The 27829-nt window shown below is 44.5% G+C and overlaps 1 protein-coding gene across 2 annotated transcripts; it reads right to left on the bottom strand.

Moving 5' to 3' along the window:
- Positions 1–75: 75 nt before the first annotated feature.
- Ddx23 (DEAD-box helicase 23) lies at positions 76–24110 on the bottom strand. Of its 2 annotated transcripts, XM_040753873.1 has the most exons (18): positions 23989–24110; positions 21485–21562; positions 16232–16437; positions 14248–14358; positions 7322–7412; positions 6996–7061; positions 6416–6554; positions 5940–6073; positions 5728–5840; positions 5363–5506; positions 5048–5273; positions 4623–4768; positions 3531–3708; positions 2687–2929; positions 2391–2542; positions 2074–2182; positions 1228–1402; positions 76–923 (listed from the first exon to the last, which is right to left on the bottom strand). In XM_040753873.1, the coding sequence occupies exons 3-18, from the start codon at positions 16435–16437 to the stop codon at positions 700–702; spliced, it is 2457 nt and encodes an 818-aa protein (XP_040609807.1). In that variant the 5' UTR covers positions 21485–21562; positions 23989–24110; the 3' UTR covers positions 76–699. The 2 variants fall into 2 exon arrangements, with proteins under 2 accessions (XP_040609807.1, XP_005067249.1); XM_005067192.4 differs by lacking the exon at positions 21485–21562 and having other exon boundaries at positions 23989–24108.
- Between the last annotated feature and the right edge of the window lie 3719 nt (positions 24111–27829).

The following is a 27829-nucleotide window of genomic DNA, read 5'->3' as shown; positions in this document are numbered from 1 at the left end:
ACATGTTCAGCCAATACTGTTCTTGCTGACTTCTGTGGTTCCCAGAGAGGGGATTAGCCAGAACTAGATACAACCTTAATATTCATGGATTTATTCTCAGAACATACAAACTTATCTTCTCAGAGAATAGAAAACAGAAATTCCACTCAGTGACGTATGATGGACAGTCAGCTCACCCTGTCCCCTATCTAAAAAGATTCCCCGGGATGGAGGGGTGCCTCGAGTGCACAGCACCCTGTGGCATAGGGCTGTGCACAGCTCTAAAGGCTCTCAACCTGTTGTCAGAGTGACAGAGAGTCCAAGGTCCACAATTCTCATGATGCCAGATCCCCTGGGTCAGTTAGGGCAACAACGTACCACAGTACACAGTCAGACATGTGCTGAAGGAAGTCCCCTCCAGGTGGCAGGTGTTTGTTCAGGCTGGTGGACATGTCGTGCGAGGCAGCTGGCCCGTAACCAGGACAGCAGCAAGGCTGCAGGGGCAGAGCTGGGCCAAACCTGACATAGTTTGCTTCTCCTGCCTCCTACATCTTCCTGTCCCTATGGAGCCCACCTCACAGGCTTCCAGACCAGGGAATGCAATTGTTTCCTGAACCCCCCAGAACCCAAGAATGAGAGCCAGGGAGAGGGGTGAGGGTTTGGTTTAAAAAAGCAGGCACCCGCTTCTGGGCACGTCTTTATATCCAATCAAGAGCTGTGTCAAGCGAAGATGGTCTCTTCCCTGCGCTTCTTGGTGAGGATGGTACCTGGCTTGTGCTGGGCATCGGGGTGATTTGCTAGTTCTGGAGGGCAAGATGACACTGGACTCTCTAGGATAGCTTGCTTCAGTTCATAGAACACAGCTGAGTCCTCTTTGGTGAGGAAGGTGATGGCTACGCCACTCTTGCCTGCTCTTCCCGTACGGCCAATTCGGTGAATGTAATCTGGGGAGCAGAAGGATGTCATTCCAGACCAAGCCAGATGTCCTGGTGAGTGGTATCCACTCCACGCCACTCAATCTCCACGGGCAAGCAACCCACCTCCTGCTGTCTACACCTGGTGAACCCACAGCATTTGCTACTCTGTCTCCCACTCTTGCTGCTGACTAATCATACAGCAGTGTCATCCTAGACACTGGGACAACATCATCCCAGACTAGAACAGTTTTTCGGTGCACTCTGACGATGAGGAGGAGGATATAAGTCGTCTCTCCTTACTCCAACTGAAGCCACCTTCACTGGTACTCACCTTCAATATTTTTGGCCATGTCATAGTTGACAACCATAGACACGTCTTGGATATCAATACCACGACCAGCCACATCTGTAGCCACCAAAATATCCTTGGCTCCAGCCTTGAGGTTGGACAGTGCGAATTCTCGCTGCTCCTGGCCTTTTCCACCATGCAGTGTACAGGCATTGTACTGTTGGAAGAACAACAGGGAGGTAGAGAGCAGTGGGCTCAGGAGAGACAGAGGGAGAGGGAGTGGGGAGGGGGACTCAGGAGCGGAAGTAGAGCCCAGGAAACTAGAGAAGGAGTTCAGTGAGGAAAGAACAAGTGAGCTAGGGCAAAAACAATGAAAGGAAACAAGGAGAGCTGCGGAGGGGCAGACAGGGTAGGGTCACAGAGCAATCTGGTGAGATGAAGAGCTAGGCGGTGACAAGTTCTAAAGGACAATTAGGGTAAGGAACTCTGCCTGGAAACAGGAACCAGGAAGGTTAAGAACACCAAGAGCTGAGTGGTGAGGACACCTTTGCCTTACTGCAGTTCAAGGACTGGTCCTCAGCACCCTCCCCTCACCACACCTTCTCAGACAGCAGACCCACTCTGTCCCACAGCCTCCCACTGTACTCTGTCCTCTGGCCCCACCCATTACAGGGACAGCCACAGGGGCGCTGGTTGCCGTTGCTGGCACAGAAGGGATTCCTGGTAACTCATCAGCTACTGCCTTCCTCAAGCCATGCTTTTCTTTGGCCCTGTTTTGTTAGATGCTGCAGAGATTGAACATGGAGGAGAGCTGACACTACCCATTCTATCCTTAGTGTCAGAGAGCAGCAGCACCCAGTTAGCCTTTGCTCTGCCTGCCAGACATACCCCCATCTTCTCAAGAGACTTGGCCAACACGTCACAACCCTTCTTCTGGTTGACAAAAATGATGATGGGTGGATCAAAACCTTGTTCCAAAATTGCGAGCAGCTTTTTCCTGGGGGAGGGAGAGGAAGAAAATAAGATACACGGTACCCCTGACCTAGTGAAACACTCAACCATAGCAATGAACAAACTCTAGGGTCCTCAACAAACAGAAGCTCCTCAAAAGCAAAGCAACCACCCCACAGCCGCTCCACGATGGAAAAAACTGTCACACGGAAGCCCCCTTTCCATCCAGGGCTCCCAGCTCAGTTGCCCCATACCTCTTTTCTGATTCTGACATGAGGAAGACCTTCTGTTCCACTCGCTCATGGGGCTTGCCTGCAGAGCCAATGTACACCACAGCAGGTCGCCGAAGATAGCTCCGGGCTAGACGTTCCACCGCTGGGGGCATCGTAGCCGTGAACATGACTGTCTATAAAACAGGAGGTTCAGCCCTGGGTCCAGGCAGATGGAACTACAGACCCTACTGTCACCACAAGGAGCTCGTCTAGTGTGTTCATTCAGGAGGCAGAGGCAGAAAGGACCGGCCCCTCTTCTCCCAAGAACGTTTCCTTACTTGGCGGTACTTATGTTTTCCTGACTCAAAGTTAGCCAACATCTTCTCCGGGTCCTCAGCCTCATCTGTGTCTGGCTTCTGGTTGCTGACAGGCATGTGTTCCAGGATCTTCTGCACATCTGGCTCGAAGCCCATGTCGATCATCCTGTCTGCCTCATCCAGAACCACATAGGTACAGCGGCTCAGCACCAGGTAGCGGTTCTCCAGCACATCAATCAGACGTCCTGGGGTGGCGATCACAATCTGGAAGATACAGTGTAATCATACATGGTCTTAGCAGGCAACTTCCCCTTCTTCTCTGCTGCGAACTACCCACCCACTTAGCAGGAGACCTTCAATGCTAAGGAAGGTTGACCCCAACCTCCAGTCAGATTTGGTACTTAGGGCTCCTGAGAACTGACATGAAGTCATCTGCTACCTTCCGTTTCCTTCAGGAATGAATGGGGTTCCTAAGATCCAGGGGTTAGACAGGTGGCATAATCAAAAGGTACTTGCTAGACAGAAAGGAGGCTAATGCTGTGAAAGGAGCTACATGGAGGGATTAGTCTGAAAGTCTACACACGGTTACTCCACTCTTAGCAGACACCTCAAAGGATCTCTTTATCTATGGTTTGACAGAGTAATAAGAACACAGGCTTTGGCTGTGAGCCATTCCCTCCACCACATGGCCATGACAGCCATGTGGGGCTGTAGACGAGTTACTAACCTCATCTTCATCTATAAAACAGTGTACAATCTATATTACTACCTAGTCTCATATGGCTGTTGAGATGACCATTAGTTATTACCATTACTAATTAGTATATATTACTATAATTAAGTAATGCTCATTTGAAACACAAACCTCACAACCCATGCGTAGCCTGAAGCCTTGATCTTCTCTGGAGATGCCACCAATGACAGCCACAGTGCGGATACCTAGTGGCTTCCCAAATTTGATGGTTTCTTCCTCAATCTGCTGAGCCAACTCACGGGTAGGAGCCAGAATGATGGCATATGGGCCCTGGTCTGACTCTTCGATCCTGTGGTAAATGGGGCATCCCACAGGCTCATAAGCTTTGGTCTTATATAACCACAGCAGGAGCAAGACAAAGTCACTCTTCATGGCAGCTATGGGAATGGGCAGGCTGGTGATCCCATGTCAAAATCAGACTACAAGATAACCAAGTTCTCCAGGGAGATCCTTGCCCTTTGATAAGATCTACTCATTGCCTAGTATCCAACCCAGAATAAAGAGCTTCTGATTAAAAACTTTATAAATTTTTAAAAAGTAGCAGTTTGGGGAGAGGAGGCAGGCTGAAGGTATGAGAGGTAAGAGTCTTGCCTAAGCCGGGCGTTGGTGGCGCACGCCTTTAATCCCAGCACTCGGGAGGCAGAGGCAGGCGGATCTCTGTGAGTTCGAGACCAGCCTGGTCTACCAAGCAAGTTCCAGGACAGGACATGGTCCAAAAAAACAATACAGAGAAACCCTGTCTCGAAAAACCAAAAAAAAAAAAAAAAAAAAGAGTCTTGCCTAACATGTATGAAGTTCTAGGTTTAATCCCCAGAGCGGCACAGAACTGAGTGTGGTGGTTCATAGTTGTAATATCAACACAGGTGAGCGTCGAAGGCAGGAGGATCAGTTAAGATTATCCTGTTAAAAGGGATTCAGGGGCTGGAGAGATGGCTCAGCGGTTAAGAACACTGACTGTTCTTCCAAAGGTCCTGAGTTCAATTCCCAGCAACCACATGGTGGCTCATAACCACCTTGAATGAGCTCTGATGCCCTCTGCTGGCATGCAGGCAGAAGATTATATACATAATAAATAAATAAAATATTTAAAAAAAAAAAGGGATTCAGGCCTTTGCTCAACAAACAGCAAACAATCCTACTGTCTCTGTTTGCCTCATCTTTCCTACCCACCAAATCCACACAACCAGTAATGGCTGACCCTACCTGTCAATTTTGGGAAGTGTGGTGATCCAGACCAGTAATGGGATAAGGAAGGCTGCTGTCTTGCCACTGCCAGTCTCAGCCACACCAATGATGTCACGATTTTGTAGCCCAATGGGAATGGCCTGACGCTGGATAGGTGTTGGCTCCTATAGTGACCCAGAACAAAAGCCATGGGTAGAGAATCACGTTACCTGGAATAGTACTAACAGTAGGCACCTATGCTATACCACGTACCTGGGACATAGGAAAGGGGGATGCAAGGAGGAACACAATCTCCAAAGGCCCACACTTCCCCCAGAGAGTGACTGCCCAGGGACAGAGAAGACAGATAGGAAAGGAGCAAAGCTCTCCAGTTCCGACTACATTTACTGTCCTAGAATGTAACAGAGGAAGCACAGATCTCCTGGGCCAATCTTCCCCTTTACCTTGTAGCCACACTTATCAATGACTTCCAAGATATGTGGGGGCAGAGACGAATCTTTCCAGGACCGGATGGGATTGGGGATCTTGCCACCTTTGGTGGTGATGCTATAGTCTTCCCGGAAGATTCGCCAATCCCTGTCTGTCATCTCATCTAACTTCTTCTGGGACCAGTGACGATCATCCCAGCGTTGCTTGGCTTCCTTCTTACGAAGTTTACGGAGTCTCGCCCTGAAGCAAGACACAAAGGAAGCGAAATCAGTACAATCCTTTCTGTAGACTCTGGGCTCCTCCCAATCACTCTGAACCCAATTACTCACTCCTCTTGCTCCTTTTCTTCCAGGGTTCGCCTCTTTTCCATTAGGTCTCCATAGAAACGTGACTGTTCTCGTTTCTGCTGCTTTAGGTCAATGCCTGCAATGAAGCCTCGTCCCAACAACTGGACCTGGTGCCGTTCTTTGTACCTGGGATGGAGAGATGGGGTAGAAAAATGAACTGTGGGGGGGAAGGGCAGACTGCCAACATGCGCCAGCTCTCCACTCCAACCAGCATCTTTCCATGCCCAGAAAGCTGGGCGGATGCTGTCTATCATTCTCTTTCCAGTCCACCTTACTTTGCCCGTCACCAGCTCTTTCTAGGACCAGCCAGTGTCCAAGACCCAGCTGGTGAGCAGAAAGCTACTCACAGGGGGTTGTAGTCAATGGAGGTATCTTCAGATGCATCCCACTCAAAGACAAACTTTCGGTCATTGAGATGCCTTGTTCGGCGCCGTTTTTTGATGCCACCCAGATAACGTTCCTGCTCAGGGAGGGAACAGAAAGCCTGTCAGTCCCAAGGCCTGGACCAAGACCAGAACGGATGATAACTAATGCCTGTTTGTAGGGCCACGGCCAGCACCTTAATAGCGTGCAGTTCCTTGCTCTTATCCTTTTCTTCCCGGATCTTCTGCCGCCCTTCCTCATCCTCATTTCCATTGGTCTCCCGCTCCATCCTCTCTCTCCGTTCCCGACGCTCCCGTTCCTGAGGATCTTCTGCAGATCAAAGAAGAAAAAGCTACAAAAAGAGCTCAGTGGGAGGAAGAGGTCCTGAAAGGAATCCAGTCGACAGGCACAAATGAGGAAAACAAATGGATGCATGATAGAAAAGGGGATCTCAGAGATAGTACCATAAGCTTTTACTGTGTTTTCCTTTTCCAAATCCTAGAACAAACGAGTTCCTATTCTCCACCACCCCCCTTTTGCAATGGCTGGGGATCAAACCCAGGACCTTACACATTCAGTAGGCAAGTATTCCACCCCTGAGCTACAGCTCCAGTCTACATTTCTCTCTCTCCATGATTTCAGCCCGTCCTTTCTATAGGATAGAACACAAACCTAGCATCTTCCTGCCCAAATCCTGGAACTGTTTCCTTTTCTTCCTCTCTTCCTCTAGCATCTTCTGGCGCTCTTCCACCTCCTGCTGCCGTCGCTTCAGAGCCTCAGCCTCCCGCTCTGCTTTGGAGAGGAACTTGGGCTTCAAGACAGATGGGAATGATTATCACAGGGCCTGGGGCAGGAACAATCACATCACTGCCACAGAGACCCCAGAAAGCCCCTAGATACTTGCTTAGATATTAGCTGAAGCTCCCCTCATCATAATAGAAAGCATAAACTGCAGACACAGTTGGGTGCCATGGCGAGAACAGTTTTCTAGCATGGCAAGTAAGACCTCGTGTTCAAGCCCCAGTTCCATGAGAAACAACACAGAGGATGGATCTTGGGTGAGACAAGCAACAAAGAGAGTACTGTCTGTGTTAGGGCATAAAAGGCATCTCCATCTAGAATAGGGGCCTCAGAAGACATCACTACTGCCGCTGCAGCTGAGACTTCTACCTTCTAGAGCTCTGAGGTTAAAGCTGCCCAGTCTGTGGTGTTCTGTTAGGGCAGCCAGAACATATTGACCCCAAATTCTTACCTTTGCCTCAGCTTCTTCCTCAGCCTTTTTCTTGGCCAGAAGTTCCTCCAGGGACAGTGGCTGGATCTGAGCATAAAACATGGAAATTTGGTTCAGAAAGATTCTCTCCATTAGTTGGGCATTGGTGGCACATGCCTTTAATCCCAGCACTTGGGAGGCAGAGGCAGGCGGATCTCTATGAGTTTGAGGCCAATCTAGTCTACAGGGTGAGTTCTAGGACAGGACAGCCAGGTCTACACAGAGAAACCCTGTCTTGAAGAAAAAAGAAGATTCCCTCCCTTGAGCTGAAGAAGACAAATACAAAAATGCCCGTGAGACTTCTTTACCTTAGGCTTCTTGTCATGCTCATCCTCATCGCCCTTCTTGGTGTCTCTGTCCTTCCGGGATTTGAAATCTTTTCCTCGACCAGGAGACAAACTTTAAGGAAAAAAAAGGAGAAAGGTCATAGCTCTCTTATCCTAGCCTGTGGATAAGACTCAGGCTGAGGCCCCAAAACAGTATTGACATTTTCCTATTAGTCAAGGCCAGCCCATGGTCACCCCCTGTCCTAAAGCTCTCTTAAGCAAGGTCTAGTCCCTCTGCCTGCTCTGAAACCTAATTATGCCCTATCTTGTCCCCACTCTCCCTGAACCTCCTTCTGATTAATCCCTTCAGGGAAGTGGATCTTCACAACTGTCATCAAAAGTTCTAAACAAGAGGCCCAGAGCAGCATCAGAGGGAGGCCTGAGCCTCAGACCTAGGAGCAGTGTCAGAGGAAGTCTCAGGCCCAGGAGTGAGGGGCGACCACCAGGAAAGAAAAACAAAAATGTTGGAAGATATCAACAAATCCCTTAAAGAAAACCAAGAAAAAGCAATCAAACAAGTGAAGGAAACAATTCAAGACTTGAACTCTGAAATAGAGGCAATAAAGAAAACCCAAACAGAGAAAATTCTGGAAACAGAAAATCTGGGTAAACGATCAGGAACCGCAAATGCAAGCATAAACAACAGAATACAAGAGATGGAAGAAAGAATTTCAGGCATTGAAGATAATTTGGAGTAAATAGATTCATCAGTCAATAGGGATAGAAGAAGTCCAACTCAAAGAAAATATATTCAATAAAATCATAGACGAAAACTTTCCCAACCTAAAGAAGGACATGCTTATCAAAGTACAAGAAGCTTTCAGAATACCAAATAGACTGGACAAAAAAAAAAGTTCCCTGGGGTCACATAATAATCAAAACAATAAACATAAAGAATAAAGAAAGAATATTAAAAGCTACAAAGGATAAAGTCCAGGTAACATATAAAGGTAGACCTATTAGAATAACATCTGAGTTCTCAATGGAAACAATGAAAGCCAGAAGGTCCTGGTCAGAAGTTATGCAGACACTGAGGGACCATAGATGCCAGCCCATACTACTTTACCCAGGAAAGTTTTCAATAACCATAGATAGAGAACACAAGACATTCCATGACAAAATCAAATTTAAATTATACCTATCCACAAACTCAGCCCTACAGAAAGCACTAGAAGGAAAATGCCAGCCCAAGGAAATCACCTACATCCACAAGAACACAGGTAATAGACGAGCTTATAGCAGCAAATCCCAAAGAAGGGAATTTAACACACAATGCCATCACCACCACCACCAACAACAAAAAAGCAGGTACTAACAATCACTGGTAATTAATATAAATGGTCTCAACTCACCATAAAAAGACACAGGCTAACAAAATGGATATGAAAACAGAATCCACCCTTGTACTGCATACAAGAAACACACACCTCAACCTCACAAACATCACCTCAGAGTAAAGGGTTGGGGAAATTTTTCCAATCAAATGGACCTAAAAAGCAAGTTGGTATAGCTATCCTGATTCTAACAAAATAGACTTCAAACTAAAATTAATAAAAAAAAAGATAAAAAAGGGCATTTCATATTCATCACAGGAAAATCCATCAAGAGGAAATCTCAATTCTGAACATCTATGCCCCAAACACAAGGGCTCCTGCATTTGTAAAAGAAACATTACTAAAGCTTAAATCACAAATCAAGCCCCCACACACTAATAGTGGGAAACTTCAACACCCACTCTCACCACTGGACAGATCTGTCAGACAGAAGTTTAACAGAATAAGGGAATCAACAGCAGATATCATGATTCAAATAGTCTTAACAAACATCTATAGAATATTCCACCCAAACACAAAAGAATATGCTTTCTTGCCAGTCGGGCGGTGGTGGTGCATGCCTTTAATCCCAGCACTTGGGAAGCAGAGTATGGCAGATCTCTGTGAGTTTGAGACCAGTCGGGTCTACAAGAGCTAGTTCCAGGACAGTCTCCAAAGCCACAGAGAAACCCTGCCTCAACCCCCCCCCCCAAAGAATATAATTTCTTTTGTGCACCTCACGGAACCTTCTAAAAAATAGACCACATACTCAGTAACAAAGCAAACCTCAACAGATACAAAATAATTGGAATAACCCCCTGTATCCTATTAGATCACCACAGCTTAAAGTTAGAGTTCAACTGCAACATTAATTTCAGAAAGCCCACAAACACATGGAAATTGAACAATGATCCACCAAATCACCATTGGGTCAAGGAAGAAATAAAGAGATTAAAGACTTCCTAAAATTTAATGAAAACTATAGCACAACATATGAAAATTTATGGGACACAATGAACACAGTGCTAAGAGGCACGTTCATAAAGAAGCTGGAAAAATCCCACACTAGTGAATTAACAACTGAAAGTTCTACAACAAAAAGAAGCAAACCCACCCAGAAGTAGCAGATGGCAAGAAATAGTCAAATTGAGGGTTGAAATCAATAAAATAGAAATAAACAAAAAATGCAAAGAATCAATGAGACAAAGAGTTGGTTCTTTGAGAAGACAGAGAAAGAATATCCAAATTAACAAAATCAGAAATGAAAAGAGGGATATAACAACAGACACTGAGGAAATCCAGAGAATCATCAGGTCATACTTCAAAAACTTGTACTCCACAAAATTGGAAAACTTTAAGGAGATGGACAATTTTCTAGGTAAGTACCACATACCAAAATTAAATCAAGAACATTTAAACAACTTGTTTTTGTTTTTTTTTTGAGACAGGATTTCTCTGTATTGTTTTGGAGGCTATCCTGGAACTCTCTCTGTAGACCAGGCTGGCCTCAAACTCACAGAGATCCATCTGCCTCTGCCTCCCGAGTGCTGGGATTAAAGGTGTTTGCCACCAACGCCCAGCCATTTAAATAACTTAAATACACCTATAACCCTTCAGGAAATAGAAAAAGTTATCAATAGTCTCCAAAATAGTCCAGGCCCAGATGGTTTAAGGGCAGAATTCTACCAGATGTTCAAAGAAGAACTAATACCAATACTCCTCAAATTATTCCAAACAATAGAAACAGAAGGAACATTGCCAAATTCTTTTTACGAGGCTACAGTTACCCTGATACCAAAGCACACAAAGACACAACTAAGAAAGAGAATTACAGACCAGTTTCCCTCATGAACATAGAGGCAAAAATACTCAATAAAATACTGGCAAACAGAATCCAAGAACACATCAGAAAAATCATCCACCATAACCTGAGATGCAGGGATGGCTCAACATACAAAAGTCCATCACTGTAATTCACCATATAAACAAACTGAAAGAAAACAAAATCCACACTATCATCTCATTAGATGCTGAAAAAGGCTTCGCCAAAATTCAACACCCCTTCATGATACAGGTCTTAGATAGAATAGGGATACAAGGAACATACATAAACATAATTAGGGCAACAAACAGTAACCCAACAGCTAACATCAAACTAAATGGAGAGAAAATCAAAGCAATCCCACTGAAATCTGGAACAAGACAAGGCTGTCGACTCTCTCCATATCTATATTCAACACAGTACTCTACATTTTAGCTAGAGCAATAAGACAACAAAAGGAGATCAAGAAGATACAAACTGGAAAAGAAGAATTCAAACTCTCGCTATTTGCTGATGATATGATAGTTTACATAAGCGGCCCCCAAAATTCTACCAGAGAACTCCTACAACTGATAAACACCTTCAGTAATGTAGTAGGATACAAGATTAACTCAAAAAATCAGTAGCCCTCCTATATACAGATGATAAAAGGGCTAACAAAAAAATCAGAGAAACATCGCCCTTTGCAATAGTAACTAATAACATAAAATATCTTGGGTAAGTCTAACCCAACAAATGAAAGACCTGTATGACAAGAACTTCAAGTCTTTAAAGAAAGAAATTAAAGAAGATATAGCCAAAATAATCCTGTACAATAAAGGATCATCTGGGGGCATCACCATTCCTGACTTCAAGCTCTACTATACAGCTATAGTAATGAAAACAGCTTGATATTGGCATAAAAACAGACAGGTGGACCAATGAAATCAAATCAAAGACCCTGATATCAACCCACATACCTATGAACACCTAATTTTTGACAAAGATGCTAAAAATATAAAACAGAAAAAAGAAAATATATTCAACAAATGGTGCTGGTATAACTGGCTGTCAACATGTAGAAGAATGCAAATAGATCCGTATCTATCGCCACACACAACACTCAAGTCCAAATGGATCAAAGACCTCAATATAAATCCATCCACACTGAACCTCAAAGAAGAGAAAGAGGGAACTACATTTGAACACATAGGCACAGGAGACCACTTCCCAAATAGAACACCAGTAGCACAGACACTGAGAGCAACAACCTGAAACTGAGAAGCTTCTGTAAAGCAAAGAACACAGGCAACAAGACAAAACGGCTCCCTATAGAATGGGAAAAGATCTTCACCAACCCCACATCTCACAGGGGGCTGATCGCCAAAATATACAAAGAACTCAAGAAACTAGACATCAAACTACCAAATAATCAAATTAAAAAATGGGGTGTAGATCTAAACAGAAAATTCTCAACAAAAAAAAAAAATCTCAAATGGTGGAAAGACACTTAAGGAAATGCTCAGCATCCTTAGTCTTCAGAGAAATGCAAATCAAAACCACTCTGAGATTCCATCTTATACCAATCAGAATGGCTAAGATCAAAAACATCAACGACAGCTTATGCTGGAGAGGGAAAGGGGAACACTCCTCCATTGCTGGTGGGAGTGCAAACTTGTACAGCCGCTGTGTAAATCAGTATGGCGATTTCTCAGAAAATTAGGGATCAACCTACCTCAAGATCCTGCAATACCACTATTGGGCATATACTCAAAGGAGGCACATTCACACCACAAGGACATTTGCTCAACTATGTTCATAGCAACATTATTTGTAATAGTCAGACTTTGGATACAATCTAGATGCCCCTCAACTGAAGTATGGCTAAAGAAAATGTGGTTCATTTACACAATGGAGTACTATTCAGCAATAAAAAACAATGACATACTAAAATTTGCAGACAAATGGACAGAACTAGAAAAAAAAAATCCTGAGTGAGGTTACCCAGAACCAGGAAGACAAATTAGTATGTACTCATTCATAAGTGGATACCAGACATAAAGCAAAAGATACCCAGCCTACAATCCACAACCCCAGAGAAGCTAGAACCCTCTTCCTGAAACAGATGGAAGCAGATGCAGAAATCTACAACTAACCATTGGGCCAAGCTCCTGGAGTACAACTGTGAGTACTCTTAACCACAAAACCATCTTTCACTCTAGCCCCCCCTCAAATAAAAAAATTTAAAAGATATTCTATTAAATTTATTTGTGTAGCCTAGATAAGAAATTGAATGGTATAATGGAGCAATAGAAATTTATAAATTCTAAGAATAATCTGAACCTCAAGATGTGACCTTAATTATTTTACTTTCCAGTTTTTTGTTTGTGTATGGGTGTGGGTGCAGGTGTGTTGAATGTGTGTTCATGCCCTCTTTATTTCTCTCTCTTTTATTTTGGTTTTTCGAGAGAGGGTTTCTCTGAGTAGCTCTGGCTGTCCTGGAACTCACTCTGTAGACCACACTGGTCTTGAACTCACAGAGATCTGCATGCCTCTGCCTCTCCCCATGTGTCACCACTGCCCAGCAGCAATGGCTTTCATTTTGGGTGCTGGGATGCTCTTACCACTGAACATCTCTACCCCACTTTACTTTCTTTTTTTGTTTTTTATTTTTATTTGCATTTATTTATGCTGAATGATCCCTGTGTCTTAAATTTGTGTTTCCTCACTTCCTTCTAGGCTGTCTTTGCCTTTTGTATAGATAGCTTCTTCTTCATTTGGCTTAGGAAACGTGTTCCTCTTCCAAGAGAATCATCTTAATGTGGAGGGAAACATACATGGATTGATCTGACTATGAACTCTGTCAGAGCTCCAGCACATCTCAGGTGCTCTATTCACCCGGCTGTTCAATGACTAGAAAATCAACATCCAAACCCTTAGCTTCAGCACTACTCTGCAAGTGTAGCAGAAATCAGCACTGTTTTGGAGGCACCAATGCTGTGTACAGCTCCACTGTTTGGCATGGGTGCACCTATGGACTCTGTCATTATACTGCTGGGATGGCACAATTTATTTATTTATTTATTGTTTGTTTGTTTGTTTGTTTGTTTGAGTCAGGGTTTCTGTGTAACAGTCCTGGTTGTCCTGGAACTAGTTCTTTAGACCAGGCTGGCCATAAAGTCACAGAAATCCGCCTGCATCTGCCTTCCAAGTGCTGGGACTAAAGGTGTGTGCCACCACTGCCCAGTGTGGATGGCACAACTTACGAAGTGACATCTGGTGGCTTTTTAGATGTGCATACCCTTGATGGCATGGGCAATTAAACAAGTGTTCTTAAAGTAAATGTGACATTTGAACTCCTTGATTTTCATGATTTTGTAGGGTTTTCTGAGTTAGGACAGTAGGCAATTATTTCCACCGGTCACAGACTGCTTAAAGAAAGAGCCATTTTACTTTCTAAAGAAGATAAATGCTGAGTCAAACACAGTGACTCACGCCTGCAATCCCAACACTTTCAAGGCAGAGGCAGGAGGAGCAAGAGTTCAAGGCCATTCATAACTAGATAGTAAGTTCAAGGCAAGCCTGGTCTACATGGGAAGTTGCAGGCCACCCAGAGCCAGTAAGACACTGATGAAATAAACAAATAAATGGAAAAAAAAACAAACTTTCTTTGTAAGTCCATTCTGTAGAAACTATAAATAGTATCTGCTAAGAGAAATCTACTTTTTCTTTCTTATGAGCCTGAACTACAGGGTAGGAGAGACGGAAGCATCATCTAAAACCCACTCTGTTACCTGGGTCTTTTTCGGTCCTTGTCCCTCCTGTGTCCATCCTTGTCACGGTCCCGTTCTTTCTTATTCCGATCCCGTTCTTTATCTCGCTCTCGTTCTTTGTGTCGTCGTTCTCTGGAAGATGGAAAATTTAAGAAATAAGTTGCTATTTCTAGAATTTCTTCCTTCACAGAGGTCCTAAGAAGGTTCCCATATTTCTTTTTCCTTAAAGTAATGTTTAACAAACTGGAAAATACATTTCTCAGGGAAACCATGAGGAAATTCTAGAAAGATCTATGTGTGCGGTATATGTAGATACCCTGTATACATGTGTGGAGGCTAGAGCTGACACCAAATGGCTTCTACTGCACTCCGTTTCATTTGTGTGTCTGCGAGTTTGTGTGAGTGCATGGAGTATGCATGGTAGTGCGCAGGTGCAAGCCCCCGGGCACAGATACTTTCCTCCACTGCTCTCAGCCTCAGACAGGGTCTCGCTTGTGATGGCTACACTTGGCTGTTACTGTGACTACATCTGGAACCAAAACCCAAAAATGGAAGGCACACCTGTGAGAGGGTTTTACTTAATTTGAAGTAGGAATATCTACTTATCCAAATCTTTGAGGTAAGAAGATCTAATCTGGGCCACACCTCCCACTGGAAGTCCATATAAGGACAAGGAAGAAAGAAGCTTTTGATGTTTGTCTGCTTGCCTTCACCTTGCTACCAAGTCCATTCCTTCAGTGACCTTAGAGTCTACTTCCACAGGATTCTAATGTATAATGAAGACCAGTGGAGACATCTATCCTTGTGGATTGAACAACTACTGGATTCTTGGACTTTCTGTTCACAGCCAGTCATTGTTGGAGTAGCTGGACCACAGTCTGCAAGCCACTCTAGTGAATCCCTTTCTCTGTATATAGCAACACACTCTGTAAGTTCAGTTCCTGAGAACCCTGACCACTAGATTCACTGGACTGGAAACTTGCCATTTTGGCTAAGCTGACTGGCCAGTCAGCTGGTGGCACCTGCCTGTCCCAGTGACTACAGGCACTCCTAGCTTCTTACTTGGGTGCTGGGGATTTGAACTCAGGTCCTGATGCTTACCACCTAACCATCTCACCAGACCTTCCACCTTAAAAAGAGAAAGTTGTTTTATGTGTGTGTTCTCTTGCACGGATGTTCATGCACCATGCGTGTGCCTGTTGCCCAAGGAGGCCAGAAAAGGGTATCAGATCCCCTTGAACTAGAGTTACAGACTGTTGTGAGCTACCATGTGAGTGTTAGGAATCCTAGAACTCACACCTGGTCCTCTGGAAGAGTAGCCAGTGCCTTAGCCACTGGGCCATCTCCCTCATCTTTTTTCTTTTAAAACAGATCCTTCACTGAACCTGGAGCTTACCAATTGACTAAGATGTCTGGCTGACTACGCAGGGCCCTGCCACAGCTGGCATTACAGGTGCATGCTGGCACACATGGCTTCTTACATGTGTGCCCAGGATCCCAACTCAGGTCCTCATGCTGGCACAGCAAGCACGCTACCCACTGGGCGCAGGCTTGTATCTAACAGCACATAGTTCCTTGTCTTAAGAGCTTCTTCCAGACACCGCTGTAGTGCTCTGCAGTGCAAGCGAAGATCATGGACTGGGAGACAAGTGAGCCGTCTTCCTCTTTGTTCCCCTTTAACCACTGTCCTTCACCGTCTTTACCTTCACCTTATAAGCTCCCTTTTAACCTGCAGGAATTGGTCACTCAGCTGTGTGTCATGGAAACACCTAAAACCACAACGTCCAGGAGGCCGGGACAGAGGAACACCATGAGTCCTGGTCCACCTGGGCCACACAGTGAGACTACATTTCAGAAAACCAAAGGAAAAAAGAAGAGAAAACTGAAACTACCTCAGGTACACCTGGGACAAGGGTAGGTTACTATATGAAAAGCAGTTGCTTAGTACTGGAGGCACCAAATGTCTTCCTCCTTCCTGGGTAACAGACATGCAAAGTGACTTTACCTCTCTGTAGACTTGGAACGTGACCGAGAGCGAGAACGGCTACCTCCTCGCCGCCTATCCCGTGACCGATGCCGCTTCCTATCTTTAGATGGGGAGGACTTCCGGTCTCGGTCTCTATCTCTCTCTCTATCAGGAGTCCGTGATCGCTTCCTTTCCTCCTTGGGTGATGCGTCTCGGTCCTTTTTGTCAGCCAGTTCTCCTGCCATCTGTGTGTGAAAGACAAATATGCACAGTGTAGTAAATCCAGAACAATCCATGCATTAGTATACCTACTTCATAGATGAGAAGACTGAGGCACAGGTACATACCCTAATTGCTTGAGGTAACACTAATGCTAGATAGCAAGCCCATTCTTATGCTGGAAAGGTTGGCACACGCCTTTAATCCCTGCACTTAGGAGGCAGAGGCAGACAAATCTCTGTGAGTTCAAGGCCAGCCTGGTCTACAGAGTGAGCTCCAGGACAGCCAGGACTGCTACACATAGAAACCTTGTTTCAAAAAAACAAACAAACAAAAAACCCCCATTCTTATTTGTTGCACTATATTGTCTCCCTGTGATTTCTTTTTCTTTTTGCTTTGTTTTGGTTTTTGGGGGGGTTTTTCAAGGCAGGGTTTCTCTGTGACTTTCTGCCTCCCAAGTGCTGGGATTAAAGGCGTGTGCCACCACCCGGTGATTTCATTTTCTTTTTATATATTCATTTATTCACTTGTTGAGACAGGGTCTCACTTTATAGCACAGGCTAGCCTTTAACCCATGGTGATCTTCCTGCCTCAGCTTCCCAAGTGCTAGGATTAGAAGCTACCACAAGTCAGGTGGTGATGGCACATGCCTTTAAGGCCAGCACTCGGGAGGCAGAGGCAGATGGATCTCTGTGAGTTCGAGATCGATCTGGTCTACAAGAGCTAGTTCCAGGATAGCCTCCAAAGCCACAGAGAAACCCTGTCTCGAACCCCACCCCACCCCCAAAAAAGGGCCCACCACCACACCTAGGTGTAGACTCACTTCTAAATATATACAATAAGTATACCATGTATTTGTAATTAAACTATAAAGAATTATTATTAAAAATATGTGTTAGAAGCCAAATGTATTAGCTTACACCTGTAACCCCAGTACTTGGAAAACTGATGCAGGACAATAACCACAAATTCAAGAGCAGCCTGGGCTACTCTGTCTGGGGTGTGTGTGAAAAAGAAGCATTAGCAAACACCATCTATTTCTGCTTCTAGGTATCTATAAGATATGCTCACCCCTCCATAATCAGTTACCATCTAGTACAAATACATTTTCTTGGACTAGCAAGATGGCTCAGGGGTGGATGTGGAAGCAAAGCTGCCTAATGCCAAGCCTGATGACCTGAGTTTTATCCCTAGGATCCTCATGACGGAAGAGAACCAACCCCTGGCAAGTTGTCCTCTGATCTCCACACATAATATATGCCATACACATTGCCTTTCTTTCTTTTCCTCTGCACCTATCTTACACACACGCATGCATGCACCATAAAAAGATATATATATTTTTTGGAGATAGATTCTCACTATGTAGCCCCAGCTGGCCTAGAACTCACACTCACTATGTAGACCAGGATAACCTCCACCAAAAAAAAAAAGAAAGGCTGTCTCTGCCTCCTGAGTGCTGGCATTAAGCGTGTGTACCATCATGTCCAGCCACGAAAAGACTCCGAAAATTCTCTTGAGCTCATAAGAAAAACATGTACCCAGACATTTGGACATTTGTAACACACAGAACTAGATGTGGTGACTCATTTGTAGCCTATAATCACAGTACTCAAAATGTAGCAGTCAGAGAACCTGTGTATGCCTTTAACCCAGAACTCAGGAGGCAGAGACAGGCAGATCTCTGTGGGTTCGAGGCCAGCCTGGTCTACAGACTCCCAAGAGATTCAGGGCTACACAGAGAAACCCAGTCTTGAAAAACCAAAATAAATAAATAAAGTACAGGAGGACGATTGTAGTTCAAGATCAGCCCAGCTAGGTTAGCCAGGACTACTGTCTCAAAAGCAAAAAGTAATCAACACCATTTTTTAAAATAAAACACCAGAGGAGAAACAAAATATTCAGGTTTAAAGAAATGTACCTTTAGAACAAAGATTTTTTTTTTTTGAGACAGGGTTTCTCTGCATTGTTTGGAGGCTATCCTGGAACTCACTCTGTAGACCAGGCTGGCCTTGAATTCACAGAGATCCGCCTGCCTGCCTCTGCCTCCCAAGTGCTGTGATTAAAGGCGTGCACCACCAACGCCCAGCTCCAGAACAGAGATTCTTAGCCTTCCTAATGCTGTGACTCTGTAATATAGTTCCTTATACTGGAGTGGCCCCCCCCAACCATGAAATTATTTTTGTTGCTACTTCATAACTGTATTTTGTTACTGTTATGAATCGTAGTGTAAATATTTTTGGAGACAGAGGCTTCCCAGAAGGGTCTCAACTCACAGGTTGAGATCACTGTTGTAGTGGCTGGGAAATAACTCAGTCTGTAAGATGCCCACTGCACAGCACAAAGACCAGACCTGGATCCCACTGCCCACATGGAAAAGCCAGGCGTGGTGCATGCACCCATGACCCAGTGCTATGAGGGCAGACAGGTGGTCTCTGCAGCCAATGGCCAGCCAGCCTGGCCAAGTTAGTGAGCTCCAGGTTCAATGCAAGACTTTTGTTTCAAAAATAATGTGGAAGGCTGGTGGGATGAATGTGGGTGAAGTGCAAGCTGCCAAGCCTGCTCCCCAGAACCTAAGTAGTGGAAGGAAAGAACTGGCTCCTATAAGTTGTCCTCTGACCTCCACACCTGCGTTATGGCAAGTGAGTGTGTCTACACAAAAGGAATAAATGCAAAGTGTCAAAGATTTTAAATAAAGTAAAATAAGTGGCACCTGATGTCAACCTCTGACATACACACATACAAATACACACATGCACACACCTACATACACACCAGAGGAGGAGAAAAGTAACAGCAGCTCTAGTTAAGCAATGGGGAAAACGCGGTGAAGAGTGCACAGAAACTCCAAGCACACTTTTCCTAACTTCCTAGGAAACTGGAATTATTCCAATATAAAATATTAAGCACAGAATACTGCGTGGCATTCTCTCCTCAAACCCTTACAGTCTGATGGTTGTCTGTCTATCCTCCTCCTGAAAGGTCTGAGCAGGAATCTCACCTAGTCCCCCCTACCTAAGGTACACTGCACAGCACACCACACTGCCAACTGTTCTTGGACTATAAAAACTACTTCAGCCAGGGGTTAAAGAGACATGCAAGTCTGAAATGATTCCATGACTTAGGAGTTTATTATTCTCAAGTGACTCAGCTGGAATATTTATCAGTCTCCTAAACATTTGTTACAAGCCTCCTTTCCCATGCCAGTAACTGCCATATGCTTAAGAAGGGAAAATGTTAAGGATGAAAAAACCAAAATGAACAAATAGCACTTTCTAAAGGTGAAGACAGCCTATTTTTATCTCATAATTCACAAAAAAAAACCACAGAATATTCCAAATCAGTATATCATACATTTCTCAGCATGGCTCTCCTCTTATAACCCCAAGAAAACAATCCAAAAGAAAGCTTGTTTTCTCTATAAAGTAGCCGGGGCCTTTTTCATTCTCTTTTTTTTTTTTTTTTTTTTTTCTTGGTTTGGTTGACTTTTGCTATTGTTTTTATTTTAGGACAGGGTATTTCTATATGATCCTGACTGGCTTGGAATTCACTATGTAGCTCAGGATGGTTTCTAATTCATAGCGACCTGTCTGCCTTTAATCCTAAATGCTGGGATTAAAAGTATACAACACCATGTCAGGCTTCTTTCTTTCGACAAGTATGTACTGAGCATCCTCAGTGCCAGAAGCTGTTCTAGGTCCTGGGGATGAGACAGTAAACACACAAAGCCTCTGAGTTCATACAATCTAAACTCAGCATAGCACATTACTAATACTCAGAATGAACACCAAAAAAAGACAATAAAACAGGTGATGTGAGATGGAGATATGAACAAGAGAATGCTCAGGGGAGAATTCTTAGGTTGACATTTACTGAATTTACTGAGATTGATGATGGCAGAGACAGCCATCAAGATCAGGAAAGACAGACAGACAACACCAAGACACTAGGGCAACAAAGGAAAGCTAATTCCAGATGAGGTCGTGTGAGGTCCACAAGATGGCTCAGGGGGAAAGCATGCCTGCTGGCAGGCCTGATGGTCTGTATGATCCTTGGGACCCACACGACAGAAGGAAAGCTGAGTTTTACATGCTCTGACCTCTGCATGCAGCACTGTGGCACACACTCCTCCTACACCACACAATAAAATAAATACACAATTCTTTAAAAGGTAAGATGGACACCAGGCGGTGGTGGCGCACGCCTTTAATCCCAGCACTCGGGAGGCAGAGGCAGGCGGATCTCTGTGAGTTCGAGGCCAGGCTGGACCGACAGCCTCCAAAACAATACAGAGAAACCCTGTCTCGTAAAACCAAAAAAAAAAAAAAAAAAGGTAAGATGGGGCTGGAGAGATGGTTAAGAGCACTGACTGCTCTACCAGGGGACCTAGGTTTGGTCCCCAGCATCCACATGGCTCACAACCACCTGTAACTCCAGAGAATCTAACACCCTGCCTCAAGCACCAGTCACTCAAGTGGTGCACAGATATGAATGAACACAAAGCACCCATATATACCAGACTGATAGACAGACAGACAGATAATTTAGATCATTAGACCAGTCACTCAAGTGGTGCACAGATATGAATGAACACAAAGCACCCATATATACCAGACTGATAGACAGACAGACAGATAATTTAGATCATTAGACCAGTGAGTAGAAATCAAATCACAAAACTTGCTAGAAACCAAGGAAAAGCCACTGGATTTCAACTTAAAACCAATAGAAATGCCTGGAGGGCTTTAAACAGAGTATAAAACCCAGTATCATATTAGAAAAGAATTACTCAAGTGACTTAGAATGCTATAGAGTACAGTGAGTCTTGTACACCCATCAGTACCCACAGATTCAACCATTAATCAAAATTATTCAAGAAAATTCTATACTGAACGTGTACATTTTTAAAACTACTATTCCCCAAACAATGCAAAACAACAATTTACATAGCCTTCATAATTTATAATTAATCTAGAAAAATTTTAAAGTATGCAGGGGGATAATGTAGGGTATATGCAAATACTGTGACATTTTATGGAAGACACATGAGCATATGCTGATTTCATTACTCACCTAGGGTCCTGGAACCAATTCTCCTCAGATAATTACAAGAGGCAACTATATCTAAGCAGGAGATGACAGTGGCTTGTTCTAGGGATGCAAAAAGAGACAGGCATACTTTGAAAGAAGAGCTGACAAAACTCACTGATAAAGAGAAAACCCTACAGAGGAGACATGAGGACAGCCTGGGGCTGGGGAGACAGCTCAGCAGGTAGGAGTGTCTGCTATACATGCTAAGCTCCCTGTGCCCATGTTAAAGATAGACATGGAGACAGCTCAGCAGGTAGGAGTGTCTGCTGTACATGCTAAGCTCCCAGTGCTCATGTTAAAAAGTTAGACATAGCTAAATATGCCTGCAACTCCAGGGCTACCAGGAAGGGGGAAGCAGGAGGCCATCCCAAGTTCCCCAGAGTCCTTCTCTGTCCCCCAACACATATACTGTGGATTCACCACTCATACACACACATACACAATTTACAAAAACAAAACTTCTTTTGCATTCTCTGCTTGATGATAAAATAAACACGTTACCGTCAAAGTCTGGGGAAGGGATGAGAGAGTGAGAAGACAGTTCCCAAATACAGAGTTTGAGGAACCTACTGGTTTTTGTTGCATCAGTGAAGCAACCAGAGAAGTCTAGGGAAGGAACAGAACAAAAGTGCCATTTTTGCCAGCTTGTGAGATATCAAGAAAGCAACCAAAGATTGATTCTAGAAAGCAAACAGAAAGAGAATCTGGAACTCAAAAGAGACACGGGAAGACAAAAATATGAGCCACCAATACAGAGATAGCTGTTGAGTCGTCCTGTCTTAAACATCACCTAAGTAGGCAGCAGAGTAAAGAAAAAGCAGAAGAGGAGACCCACAGTGCAGCTCTAGCACACACACACACACTCAAAGGTACCAGGAAGAAACAAGAGAAAAGTCTAGAAAAAACAGCAGCAGGGATGGGGGTAGGGGTGTAAACTCTAACAATGCAGACACCAAACACATTTCAAAGAGAATAGTCAACACAGAACCACTGAAGATTTGGGAGGTGTGGAGATGACTGGTGGCCTTCACGACAGCTGTTTCAATGGTGGGAAGGGGAAGAACACAAACTTGAATGGAGTGTGTCTGGAAGAGAACTGAAACCGACAACAAAAGCAAAATAAGCTGTTAGGGGCCAGGGCAAAAACACCTGAATTTCAACTTAATCTCAATGAGAACATTAAAAGAGCTTTAAGCAGAGTATGTAACAACTTAAAATTACATTAGAAAAGAATTGCTGTGGTGACTTACAAGAAAGAGAGAGTGTGTGTGTGTGTGTGTGTGTGTGTGTGTGTGTGTGTGTGTGTGTGGTTCTTCGAGACAGGGTTTCTCTGTGTAGCTCTGGCTGTCCTGGAACTCACTCTGTAGACCAGGCTGGCCTCGAACTCACTGAGATCCATCTGCCTCTGCCTCCCTGCTAATATTGCTTCTCTCTCTCTCTCTCTCTCTCTCGATATCTAACCACACACACACACACACACACACACACACACACATATACATATACATAATTTTAGCATTAGGAAGATGAAGGCAGGACTAAGTTCAAAGTCAGGACTAAACTGCATATTGAGTTCAAGGCCAGCTTGACCTACAAGAAACCCTGTCTGCAAAACCAAAAATGCAAATATAGGCGATAATGATTATAGAAGACCCTGGCTGTGTTTCCCAGTTCTGCTGTAGAGCAAAGGCAAACTATTTTCATTTAACTGTTTATCAAGATGCAAGACTCAGTCCTAGATCCTATGGAAGTTACAAAATGAAATTCTGTCCACAGGAAGCAGCAGAAGGCATGAGGCATGCCAAGATGAAGACTGCTCAGGTAAGTACTGCGAGAATCCAAAGTAGCAGTTTCTTTCCATTCGTAAGAGAGGATACGGAAGGGTCCACGGAAGAAGTGGCTCCTGAGAATCTGAAGATGAGGGTGAGGGTTAGAACTAATTGCCGCGCCGGGCGTTGGTGGCGCACGCCTTTAATCCCAGCACTCGGGAGGCAGAGGCAGGCGGATCTCTGTGAGTTCGAGACCAGCCTGGACTACCAAGCGAGTTCCAGGACAACCTCCAAAGCCACAGAGAAACCCTGTCTCAAAAAAACCAAAAAAAAAAAAAAAAAAGAACTAATTGCCGGCAAATGCAGCAATACTGGCGACGCCGCAGCGGGAAAGCACAGACTGGGAAGTACATCAGAGGTCCAGTCTGGCGGAAATAAGCTAAGAATAAAGTCTGACTAAGGTATAGCAAGCGCAAAGTCCATGGGCCAAAGTCTGGGCTCATAACACCGTCCTGGAAGTGGCCTGTGCCCCAGACAGTCAACACTGCTCCCGGGGCCCGTGCCCCTTCGCTCCTGACCGCCAGAGCTTCCCGGGCTCGTGCCCCTTCCCTGAGGCGTTCTTCCCCGTCCGCACTCAGAAGCGGAAGCCAGGGCTATCTCCTCGCTCTTGCCCACTCTCCAAACTCGTGGGAGCCGCCTCCGCCGCCCAACACTCACCACCCCGCGCCTGAACCGCCTAACGCGGCCTCAACGTCGCCGAGCAGTCGCCATCTTTCACGTTTCCTGATAGCGGAGGAGCACCCTGGCCGCGCGGGTAGCCGGGAAGGCGAGTTCCTGGGCCCCCACCGCGCGAGCTGACGAACTGGCGCCAAAACTACCAATCCCAGAATGCACGGCGAGAGGGCCCGCCGAGCCGCAAGGTCTTCTGGGTAGTGTGGTCCGCCGAAGGTTCGGTTTCTGTGGGAGAAAGAATTTTCCAAATGTTGTCTTCCCAGCGCGCAAGGTTCTCTCGTGGCTCAGTCTCTCTGGAATTTTCTAATAGACACTGCAGTTAATCGCAGTCATAGCTGACAGCCAGGGAATTTTTGCGGCAACAAATAATTTACTGTTTTTGAAAAAAACGTTTTCATAAAAGTCGTGAGTGAGCTTATTGCCTCCCTTTTACTGCTGGGTGAACTAAAGGTTAGTTAACTGGAGCAGCGTAGATGAAGGTGATACAGTTTTCGTGGTAGGACTACTACAATCGTAGGAAGGTACTTTAGCAACCAGGAGGAGGGTAAATTCCTTAATACTCCAAGTCCCCCTCCAATAAATAATAAACGAACATTCCAAAGGCTTCCCGGGAAGAACTTTCTCCTAAACTCTTACTGTTGACTCAACATTTCAGTGGGACCCAAGAAAATGATTTTCTTTAGGATCATTTGAGTTGCTTGGGCTACTTGTTATTGTTGGTTTCTTCCTACAGGACTTCCCTACATCAGTCCACTGAATTTTTCTTCTGATCACATACCCACTTCCTTTCTTTTGGTTCAAACTGCACCATTAGCACCTGCCAAAAGAAAATGAAAGTTGTACCTGCTAAGATGACTGAGGAAACTGGGGTACCCAGCACTTCCTTCCACATTTCCCCATCAACTTTGCTTTAATCCCACAGAGCTGTTGGTCTTGTTTGTCTTTTTATTTACCTATTTATATTTAATGTGCATTGGTGTTTTGCCTGCCTGCATGCCTGTGTGAGGGTGTCAGATCCCCTGGAACTGGAGTTACAGACAGTTGTGAGCTGCCATGTGGGTGCCGGGCATTGGATCTGGATCCTCTGGAAGAGCAGCCAGTGATCCTATGGCTGAGTCCTTTATCTCTCCAGCCTCCAGTCTCGTTTTTCCACTCTGTATATTATTTCTGTTCTCAAACAGGGTCTCCAAATATATCCCAAGCCAAAATCTCAGCTTCCCAGACAGTGCTCAGTGTAGTTTAGGAGACTTTAGGAGAGCTCTAGTAGCGTTTCACATTGCAACTTCTAGCACAGGGAGGGCTCAGTCAGCCTGAGAACTATTTGGGAATAATGAACACTAGAGGGCTCTCCACTCATAGACTGAAACCCTAACCCAAAACAAACAAAACAAAACACCAAAAACACCAACAAACCCCCTACAGACCAAAGGAGACTGAGAGCTTTAAACACCTTGAGCTGTTGACAGCCTTCAGCTATTGATTGACAGCCTTCAGATGTTGATTGACAGTCTTCAACTATTGATTGACCATCTTCAGCTGTTTATTGACAGCCTTTCTAATGTCCAGCTCCGACCAGACACTTAGGCTGCTTATCTTACTTAGTTGTCACATCAGTATGAGATGGGCATCCCTTGATTTTACTGATAAGGAGTGTGGCCTAATATATATACCTTCCAAGGCCACAAAGTTAAAATATGGAGATCTGATTTCCTCGTGTTCATTTAATTTTGGAGTTCCTACCATTCCCTATTTTCAGAATACTAAATACTATAATAATAATGATCTATTTAGATTTATTTAACTCTATGTGTATGGGTTTATTTTTTGTTTTTGTTTTATTGTTTTTTGTTTTGTTCTCTCTCTCTCTCTGTGTGTGTGTGTGTGTGTGTGTGTACACCATGTTGTACCTGGGACATAAGGAAGCCAAAGCAGGGTGTCAGACCCCTGGAACTGGAGTCACAGAGGGCTGTGAGCTGCCGTGTGGGTGCTGGGAATCAAACCCAGGTCCTCTAGAAGAACAGCCAGTGTTCTTAACTGCTGAGCCATCTCTCCAGCCCGTGAACAATTTCTAAAAGGATAAATTGAGACTCAGAAAGATGAGTTCACAGTGGCAGTCCCCTAGTGCTTTGTACCTCTCTTGACATGTTCAGGGGAGACAGTGACCTTCAAGACACTTGTTGACTTTGCTCTTGTAGGTCTCTCACAAACATTTATTCTTGTGATTAAGGACATAAAGACTAATGCAGGTATGCTTGTGTTGGGTGTATGTGTGATGTGTGTTCATGTGTGTGTCACAGGCTTGCCACTTTGTGGAGGTCACATGACAACCCGCAGTCTCAGTCCCTGCCTGTCACCTTCTACCTCCCATCTTGCTGTAGGAGTCCTGGGATTGATACATGCAGCACACACAGCTTTATATGGGTTCAAGGGTTTGAGCTCAGTCCCTCATGTTTGCCACTCTCCAGCCCCCAAGATTATGTTTAGCAAGCATCAAAGCTAGTCTCCTATTTAGTCACATGGCTAATAATAAGGGGTATGTGCAATATGGTTAACAGTGAGATTTTGTTTGAATGCTAACTTAGTCCCTCTCAGTATGCTATTCTGCATGTTATATAGTATACAAATTAAATGCATATTATGTAACATGCATATCATAAAACATAGTTACATCATATGTTATATATACTATATAATATGCACATTGTATATTATATAGGCTTTTCTATTTCCTCACTTATAAAACAGAAATAAGAATATCCCTTGTCTTACAGGATGGTATTTAGCAAGGCAGTTAAAAGTGCATATTCTGCAGGCATGATGATGCATGCCTGTAATACCAGCACTTGTGAGGTACAAGTATCATGGGTTTAAGGTCACCCTTAGCTACTAAGGGAGTTTAAGGTCAACATAAACTATGTAAAACCCCTGGTGGTGGTGGTGGTGGTGGGTTTCTCTGTGTAGCCCTGGCTCTCCTGGAACTTGCTCTGCAGACCAGGCTGGCCTCCAACTCAGAGCTCCATCTGCCTCTTGTCTCCCAAGGATTAAAAGTGTGTGCCATCACGGCCCGGCTTTATCCATGTTTTACTACTCCACAGCTGCATGGTTTAGGTGTATGAATCTCTCTGGACCTCCTTGCCTGTATAATGAAATAGGTAATACCTGAAAAGCTTATCACAGAATATAAAGCACTCTGACACATAGCAAGCATATAACAAATATTAACTAGTTTTGCTTTATAAGGTTAAATTTGATGGATTTGAAGCAGAGGCACAGGATGGGGCTGGAGAGGTGACTCAGCAATTAAGAGCATCTTTTGCTCTTTCAGAGGACCTGATTTCAACTCCTGATACCCACATCGTATGTAGGGCAGCTCATAACTAACTTTTAACTCCAGCTCCAGAGGATCTGATGCCTCTAGTCTCTAAGAGCTCCTGGGAATTCACACATGAACACACCCATACACAGATACACATACACAAATGATTGAAAATAAAAAGAGCCCGGTGATGGTGGTACACACCTGTAATCCCAGCCCTTGGGAGGCAGAGGCAGGTGGATCTCTGTGAGTTTGAGGTCAGCCTTGTCTTCAAAGCAAGTTCCAGGACAACCAAAGTTGTTATACAGAAAAACCCTGTCTTAAAAAAAAAAAACAGAAAGGCTGGGCGTTGGTGGTGCACGCCTTTAATCTCAGCACTCGGAAGGCAGAGGCAGGCGGATCTCTGTGAGTTCGAGGCCAGGCTGGACTGACAGCCTCCAAAACAGAGAAACCCTGTCTCCTAAAACAAAACAAAAAAAAACAGAAAGGAAGAAGGAAGGAAGGAAGGAA

Source organism: Mesocricetus auratus, unplaced genomic scaffold (assembly GCF_017639785.1).
Source record: "Mesocricetus auratus isolate SY011 unplaced genomic scaffold, BCM_Maur_2.0 Super-Scaffold_100010, whole genome shotgun sequence".
Classification (NCBI taxonomy): domain Eukaryota; kingdom Metazoa; phylum Chordata; class Mammalia; order Rodentia; family Cricetidae; genus Mesocricetus; species Mesocricetus auratus.
Note: the sequence above shows the minus strand (reverse complement) of the source record. Positions and strands in the feature narration are given on the sequence as shown.